Source organism: Emydura macquarii, unplaced genomic scaffold (genome assembly GCF_026122565.2).
Source record: "Emydura macquarii macquarii isolate MOO-44397 ecotype Brisbane River unplaced genomic scaffold, CSIRO-AGI_Emac_v2 contig_3004, whole genome shotgun sequence".
Classification (NCBI taxonomy): domain Eukaryota; kingdom Metazoa; phylum Chordata; order Testudines; family Chelidae; genus Emydura; species Emydura macquarii.
Window position 1 is genome coordinate 34,870 of NW_027133141.1, and position 9,131 is coordinate 44,000.

Sequence of the window (9,131 nt, forward strand, 5' to 3'; positions counted from 1 at the left end):
TGCTAGGTTCCATGGACTGAAAGATTCAAGGGCCACCTTACACTTGTTGGGCCTTTATGCATCTCAGGCCATGAGCAAGCAGTTCCGCCCTCTGCAACAGCAGCCCTGATTTCAGGCCCTGTGCTCCTTTTCCTACAGGAGGAGAGAGAGGGATAGAGGTTTCAAATGCCAACACCCTGCCTTAAACTCCTCTTCTCACCTCGGTCCCTCATGACAGCCCAGCAGCCAACAGCAGTTATTTTGAGAATGCACCCAAGGATGCACCTCAATCCCTGGAAAGATCATGGAGCAGGTCCTTAAGGAATCCATTTTAAGGCACTTGGAAGAGAGGAAGGTGATCAGGAACAGTCAACACGGATTCACCAAGGGAAAGTCATGCCTGACCAACCTGATTGCTTTCTATGATGAGGTGACTGGTTCTGTGGATGTGGGGAAGGCGGTGGATGTGATATACCTTGACTTTAGCAAAGCTTTTGATACGGTTTCTCACAGTATTCTTATCAGCAAGTTAAAGAAGTATGGGTTGGATGAATGGACTATAAAATGGATAGTGAACTGGCTAGAGCATAGGGCTCAACGAGTAGTGATCAATGGCTCCATGTCTAGCTGGCAACCGGTCACAAGCGGAGTTCCCCAGGGGTCGGTCCTGGGGCCGGTTTTGTTCAACATCTTTATTAATGATCTGGAGGATGGGGTAGATTGCACCCTCAGCAAGTTTGCGGACGACACTAAGCTGGGGGGAGTGGTAGATACCCTGCAAGGTAGGGATAGGATACAGAGTGACCTAAACAAACTGGAGGATTGGGCCAAAAGAAATCTAATGAGGTTCAACAAAGAAAAGTGCAGAGTCCTCCACTTAGGAAGAAAGAATCCCATGCACAGCTATAGACTGGGGACCGACGAGCTGGGCAGCAGCTCTGCGGAAAAGGACCTGGGGGTAACAGTGGATAAAAAGCTGGATATGAGTCAGCAGTGTGCCCTGGTTGGCAAGAAGGCCAATGGCATATTGGGCTGCATTAGGAGGGGCATTGCTAGCAGGTCACGGGAAGTGATTATTCCCCTCTATTCGGCATTGGTGAGGCCGCATTTAGAATATTGTGTCCAGTTTTGGGCCCCCCAATACAAAAAGGATGTGGACAAGTTGGAGAGAGTCCAGCGGAGGGCAACCAAAATGATTAGGGGGCTGGAGCACAGGACTTATGAGGAGAGGCTGAGGGAACTGGGCTTGTTTAGTCTGCAAAAGAGAAGAGTGAGGGGGGATTTGATAGCGGCCTTTAACTACCTGAAAGGGGGTTCTAGGGAGGATGGGGCTAGGCTGTTCTCGGTGGTGGCAGATGACAGAACAAGGAGCAACGGTCTCAAGTTGCAGGGAGGGAGGTCTAGGTTGGACATTAGGAAAAAGTTTTTTACTAGGAGGGTGGTGAAGCACTGGAATGGGTTACCTAGGGAGGTGGTGGAATCTCCATCCTTAGAGGTTTTTAAGCTGCGGCTTGACAAAGCCCTGGTTGGGATGATATAGCAGAGGTTAGTCCTGCTTTGAGCAGGGGGTTGGACTAGATGACCTCCTGAGGTCCCTTCCAACTCTAATATTCTATGATTCTATGATTCTATGACACTCCAGTTTCCATCCAGGTTCCACTTTTCTGTTTTTTCCTGAACCGTCTCTCCCCCTTCTTCCCAGAATGGGCTCGTATTACGTCGTACTGATGGGTCCTCAAGGTCATCTCGGAGGGCTATATCCTACAGTTTTCCTTGCCTCTTCCCCACCAACCCGTCCCTCTTCAGGGACCCCTCTCATGAGCAACTCCTTCAGGAGCTGGAAACTCTTCTGAAGGTCAGAGCCGTGGAGGAAGTTCCTCCAGACATGCGAGGGAAGGGATTTTTTTCCTGCTACTTCCTTATCCTCAAAGCAAAAAGGGGCCTCAGACTTATCCTAGACCTGAGATATCTCAACAAGTATCTCAAGAAACTGAAGTTCCGCATGGTCTCTCTAGCTGCTATCATTCCCCTACTGGATCAGGGAGATTGGTATGCTGCCCTCAACCTAAAAAACTCATATTTCCACAACTCAATCTTCCCCAGTGATAGAAAATTCCTCAGATTCATTGTGGGCCATACCCACTACCAGTTCACAGTGCTTCCCTTTGGCCTCTCATCCTCCCCAAGAGTATTTACAAAATGCATGTCGGTGGTGGCCACTTACCTAATACACCAAGAGGTACAGATTTATCCCTACCTGGACAACTGTCTGAACAAGAAATACAGCATGTTTTGCTTGCTTCACAGGGTTGATGAAGGATCACTTTCCGGTGCCTTTCTCCTCTCTTGGGCAGGGGCACTCATGTACACCTTCCCACCAACACCTCTGATCCACAGGATTCTTCTAAAGATCAAGAGAGACAAGGCGGAAGTAAATTTAGTAGCTCCCGCGTGGTCGAGACAACACTGGTTCAGCACATTGTTGGAAATCTCCACTACCCCTGCCCCCTTTCCTCCCCCCTCGCACCCCCCCGCTGGAGGTACCATGTTGGCCGGACCTGCTGTCACAGAATGACAGCCAACTCCTACACCCGGATCTAGGAGCCCTATACCTGACCGCGTGGAGGCTGAGTGGTTGAACACAGACGAACTGGTGTGTTTGTCTCAGGTCCAGCAGGTTCTGATGGGCAGTAGGAAATCTTCTACAGGAGTGTCTTATCTGGCCAAATGGAAAATATTTTCCTGCTGGGCATCAAACCAGAGCATCCAGCCTCTCCAGGCCTCGATACAGTCAATTCTGGATTACTTATTACATCTTAAATGACAGGCCTAGCAATTGTATCGATAAAAGTCCACCTAGCAGCCATTTCAGCCTTTCACCCTCTGATCCAAGGGAGGTTGATGTTTTCCCATTACATGATGGCCAGATTCCTTAGAGATCCAGAGAGACTTTATCCCCAGGTCAAGGACCCACTACCTCCCTAGGACCTGAACTTAGTTTTGTCAAAGGTTACAGGGGGTTCCCTTCAAACTTCTGGTGACTTGCCTCTTATCGTTTCTCTCCTGGAAAGTAACCTTCCTGGTAGCAATCACTTTGGCATGCAGAGTTTCTGAGTTATGAGCGCTCACCTCAGGAGTGCCGTACATAGTTTTCTATAAGGATAAGGGTCAGCTGCAACCACATCCGACCTTCCTGCCCAAGGTAGAATCCCATTTTCACAACAACCAAGACATATTCCTGCTGGTATTCTATCCTAAACTGCAGAGTTCCAGCAAGAAGCATAAATGGCACACCCTCAGTGTTTGGAGGGTATTGGTTTTCTATATTAAAAGGACAAAAACCTTTCATAGGACCACACAACTATTCATTGCAGTGGTGGAAAGGATGAAGGGTCTACCTGTTTCCTCTCAAAGGATCTCCTCATAGATATTTTCCTGCATTAGACTTTGCTACGAGCAGGCAAACTTACCTCCACCAGAGATTCATGGCCCATTCTACCAGAGCGCTAGCCTCGCCGGTGACCTTCCTGGCACAGGTATGAATACAAGACATTTGTAAGGCTGCTTCCTGGTCCTTGGTCCATACTTTTACATCTCGCTATGCCATCGTTCAGCAGTCTTGGGATGACGCCAGTTTCGGGAGAGCAGTGCTGCAGACGGCACATCCATGAACACTGAGCCCTCCTTCAATGGGACTGCTGGTGAGTCACCTAGAATAGAATTGACATGAGCAAGCACGTGACAAAGACGGTTACTTACCCTCATAACTGTTGTTCTTCGAGATGTGTTGCTCATGTCCATTCCGTGACCTGCTCTCCATCCCCACCATCAGAGTTGATGGCAAGAAGGAATGGAGAGGGCGTAGGGCCGGTGGCAGCTCATATCCTGCGGCATAAGTGCAGGGCTCCAGAGGGCACCAGAGCCGGCCCTACAGATACTACTAAGGGAAAAAAATTCCGGTAACAGTGCACTTGGGCGTGCCACATGTAGAGTGAAATGGACATGAGCAACTTATCTCAAAGAATAACAGTTATGAGGGTAAGTAACTGTCTTTTCCCAAACACATAGAGAGTGTGACAGTCAGCTGGGCCCATCCACTGTTAGAAAACAGTGTGAGGTTTCTATTCATCGGTCCTTGGGAGAAGAGAGCAGGGAGCAGTGGAAGGGATGAGATGATGGGGAGCTGGTGACCCTGCAGTACCACAAATCAGGAGGGCTGAGAGCAGTGGGAGGAAGGGGAGTGAGTGTCTTAGTGAGTCACAGGATTAGCTGTATCTCTGTCCCCTTCCCAGTATGTCTGAGTGCCCCCGCAAGGTGTCAGCCTCATGCTTCTCCATATTCTGGAATGGATTTCTGTAGTTCTCCCTCTCCTAAACCAGGCCTTGGGCTGCTATACTGTGCATATCAGCTGTGATTACCAAGCAAGTCAGACTGAGTGCAGATACCTTTGGGAGTCAGGGACCAGTAGTGTGTAATGACAAACATTATATTGGTTTGAAGAAAGCAGTTTTTTATTTTACAGTAGGAAAAAAGGAAAAGAGAAAAATGATTTTAAAATAAGTCTCCTTGCCTTATCTTCCCTAAAGACTTTCCATCCCCCAATGGTCAGTGAGGCAGGTCTAAGCTCTTTAGAAACCCCAGTGGGGTCCTCTTGTTTTTTGTCTCTACCTCCAAAAAATCACCTAAACAGCCATGCCCCTCCTGAAAGAATCTCTCTTTTTTAACAGCTCCCGTCCTCTTGATCTTCTGGTGCTGTTCATCTAAGCCAGCTCTGTGAATTTCCTGAAGCTAGGAGGTAGAACATACAAAGCTAATCATTCCGGCATTGTCTCTTCACAACCCTTAAGGGTTTACCAAGTTGTGTCCTATCTTCTTCCCTTTCTGCTTCTTCTCCTTACAGCCCCCTGTTGAAGTAAACCAAAATATTCATACCATAAATATCCCAGTGTCCAGGATAACACACAATACTCATCATTATTACAGAGCAGCTCCCACTCCACCATAGGGGGTTTGGAGAAATAGGACGTCACTAATGGCTTGTTGACGCTTCAGATGTTACGGCAACACACCCGCAGTGTGGCAGCTATGCCACAGTACACAGTAGCACTTCAGCATAGACGTTAACTAGAGCGACGGGAAGGATTCTCTGATCACCATAGTTAATCCACCTCCCCTAGAGTTGCTAGCTAGGCTGATGGAAGAATTCCTCCACTGATCTAGCGAACAGTGCATAGGGGGTTAGGTTAGCTTAATTATGTCATTCAGGGGTGTGGATTCTTCACCCTCCGAGTGATAGGTGGACTTAACATTTGAGTGGCTTAAGAGATACCCAGTAAGTGGGGAGGGCGAGGTTAGTGGAAGGAGGAGATGGGTGGTTTGGGGGATCTTGGGCTGCAGGGGTTCCCAGAGAGAGAATCCATGTCCAGTCCCTGTTGATGTAGAGCAGGCACTCCATTCTAATTAGATTTCACTTTCACATTTTCAAATACTATGATTCTCATTCTTCTCTCTCCACTCTTCAGTGACTATCCCCACCACACACACACTCTTCTCTATAAACTGTGACCCCAGCTTCCATTCCTGATTTCTTCCATTCCTCCAGCCACAAGGTGACTACTTCCGTGGCATAAATGTGCATTTATTTGGGGATGTCTTAGATTGGTAATGAAACTTCTGGGGATTTGGAGGGTCTCACTCCCCCGTCCCTGTCTGCAGCAGCCACAGTTTCTCTCCCTGCAGGTTCTTTGGATATTTCAGTCATTCCCACCTGAGATAACATGGTCTTATTCTTACTTTTCCTATTCACTTTTCCAGATGAATTAGTATGTTGCTACTGAATTAAATTTGTCATCTAATTCCCTGACCTTATCCTATGTACTTCAGGAATTAAATGACACAATCTCAATAGTATTAGCAATTATCTTTGAGAACTCATAGAGGTCGTGTGAGATCCTAGAGGACTGGTGAAGAACAAACATAGTACTTGTCTTTACAGAAGGGGAACAAAGAGGACCTGAGGAATTATAGATCAGTCAGCCTTACTTTGAGAGCTAGAAAGATACTGGAACATATTATTAAACAATCAGTTTCTAAGCACCTGGAGGATAACGTTTTAATAGTCCACATGGATTTGTAAAAAAAAACCATGCCTAACCAACCTAACTTCCTTCTTTGACAGAGTTATTGCCCTAGGGTATTACAGGGAAGTAGACGATTTAATATATCTTTATATTTGTACATCCTTTGGCACAGAGCCACATGACATTCTCATAAGGAAACTAGGGAAATGTAGTCTAGATGAAATTCTTATAAAGAGGGTACAAATCTGGTTGAAAGATGATTCTCAATCTGCAACAAGGACAATTTATGTTAGATATTAGGGAACAACTTGTGACTACAAAGGTAGTTAAGCTCTTCCAAGTGGGGTTATGGAATCCCCATCAGCTTAGACAAGTGCTTATCAGGGATGGGCTTAGGTTTACTTGTTCCTGTCTGAGAATATGGGCTCTTGAAGTCCCTTCCAATACACCTGACTAGCTGTATTCCTTAACTTCTCAAAATATGCTTTCCTGATATCTAATACCCCTAACATACTGCGCTCATATCCCTACTCCTTCCTATTCCTTGCTGTGCTGAGCCTCGCAAGCCCATGCACACCTGTCTCAGTTTACCCATGACAGTCTCATTGGGGTCTCTCTGTCTGTAAGAAGCAGTTCCAAGGTGACTCTCCCTTTACTTTTTGTGGTATGGAGTTACTTTCTCTGGGTTTTAGGAGCCCCTTTGAAGAGGAGTGTCCGGCTGTGTGTGCACCAGCCAAGCATTGGAGAGTTGATCCATTTATAAACAGAATGTCTGATAGCTTTGAGCACGTGGAGAGCTAGATCCAAAATTTCAGTGCTTTAAAATGAGCAGAGGTTAAAAAAGGCTATGATCTTCGTGACAAATGTCCCATGAATTCACTCTTATTTCCCTTCTTTTCTTTCCCCTAAGCAGGGCTTCCAGTTTCCAAAACTGATGTGATCTCCCAGCTGGAACGAAGAGAACAGCTTCTGGTCTCAGATCACCAGGGCTCTGAGGAAAGAGAGATCCTGAGAGGAACCTGCACAGGTGAGGAATCATTAGACCAACTCAAATACTATTGGTGCCTGAAGGAAACAGCTGGGATTCCCTATCAAGACCTTGAGAGCTCTTTGAGTTCATGATTGTCCCACCAGCAGGTGTCATATCCTCAGGGCAGATATCGCTCAGGGATTCCTACTCATTCTGACTGACACATGGCAATCACTCACTTCCTACCCTCCCTTCATCCTGAGAATTTGGAAGGGATGTGGATATGAAGTTGATGCCCTCCTCTCTCCCCTATGAGAAAGAGTTTGGAGAAATTAATTTCCTGATATTTTCCCCCATCTCTCCAGTACCTACTTTGCTTTCCTGTCCCCTTTTATATCCCTGCTTCTGAGGTTTCTCTCTCTGTCTCAGGAGATGATGGGATGGCGAGTGAGAATAAGAAGCAGAATCCACAGCAGGAAGATACTGAGCATGTGGAACGGAAGGGGGGATTATCACAAGGAATTAAAGGGAACCTGTCCAGGAATTGTGATGAGAGGCCGCAGGGAAACCAGCCAGGGGAGAAAATGAGTAAATCCATCAATTGTGAGGAAAATCAGCAGAACCTCAAGGAAACCACTGTCCAGCACAGCATCCTCATGGGAGAGAGAAAAAACATATGCACTGAGTGTGGGAAAACCTTCTCTCGACGCTCACACCTTGTTAGACATCAAAGAATCCACACAGGCACCATCCCATGTGAACGCTGAGAGTGTGGGAAAACCTTCACTCGGCGCTCAGACCTCTTTAGACATCAGAGTACCCATGCAGGCCAGAGCCCCTAGGAATATATGAGTATAGAAATAACTTTTCTGATAGATCTGTGCTTATTACACATCAGATAATCCACTAAAGAGAGGGACCCTATTAGTTGTGTTAGTATGGGAAAAAGCTTTATTTATCTTTCAGATCTTCAGAGACATCAGAAGATCCATGCAGGAGAGACACCCTATAGATGCTCTAAGTGTGGGAAAAGTTTCCATCAGAGGTCACACCTTATTTATCATCAGGGAAGCCACAAGCCAGATAAACAGCATAAAAGCCTTGTCTAGGGCTGACAAAAATGTTTTTTTTCTTTAGTAATTTTTGCTAATTTGCACGTGTTGCCTTTACGTTATTAGTATTTACAGTTTACTTCATTGTGATCTCTCAGCTTCCCCAGTTGAGTGGTCCAGTTTTGCATTTTGTAGCTTTCCCTTCTTTGGATGAATCCCTAAACACCCTTTTAATCAACTGCTGTGTTCTGTGAGTCGTGGGAGTATGAGTCTCTCTTACTAGGAATGTGCATCAGCTTCAGGTGGGGGAAACACAACTGAACTTAGTTAGCTACATTGTGGTAAAAATGACCTGGGCCCTGTGGTCCACTGGAATTTTTTGTAGTTAGCTCAAGTGAACTACCCAGATGTAACATCACAGCTATGTTTTCTATACTAACATAGCCCAAGGACAATAGCCTGTGTTAGCTAGCATGCTTTCCCTTCACCTGTCCTAATTCACTCCACGTTTTCTAGTCTAGGATCAAGGTACTAGTTTACCATGATAAATCTTTTGCAAATAATGCAACTCAGTAATAATGAGATAGTGCTGAGTGAAGTAGGTTTTGGTAGATCAGAGGACAATATAATTGGCAAATCTGTGGTCTTGATTCTGTGTCATCACATGTAACATGCTCTAACATCTCATTCTATCTGAAACAGGAAATGTCTTTTAACTCTCTGAGATGTAGATTTTTCTCTCTTTTCTGCAAGCTGTTTGGTCACACAACTGCGAATTAGTTTTCTTTGGCAGAATGTAGTTCAGATTTATTGGAAACTTTGGGACAAATAACCATTTGCTTCAATAGACATTTCTTCCTTTATTTTTGTTTTCCCCCCATGCCTTTATGTTGACATGGGGAAAGTTCAAATGGGCTTCAGTCAACTGGAGGCAATATTCACAGTTATGGGATATGCTACCAAAGAAACAGTCACAGTTTTAATTCTCCAGTTTGAAATGGTTAACAAGAGCATACCCCAGCCTGTGCAACTGACTTAAGTAACTGGATA

The 9,131-nt window shown here is 45.7% G+C and overlaps 1 protein-coding gene across 1 annotated transcript in view; it reads left to right on the forward strand.

Moving 5' to 3' along the window:
- LOC137141126 (zinc finger protein 250-like) overlaps positions 1–8,916 on the forward strand; it is a 40,718-nt gene extending 31,802 nt beyond the window's left edge. Inside the window, exons 13-14 of the mRNA XM_067529974.1 lie at positions 6,973–7,086; positions 7,459–8,916. Of these exons, the coding sequence (XP_067386075.1) occupies positions 6,973–7,086; positions 7,459–7,796 (452 nt within the window). The 3' untranslated portion in view covers positions 7,797–8,916. The remainder of the gene's footprint in view (positions 1–6,972; positions 7,087–7,458) is intronic.
- The last annotated feature ends 215 nt before the right edge of the window (positions 8,917–9,131 follow it).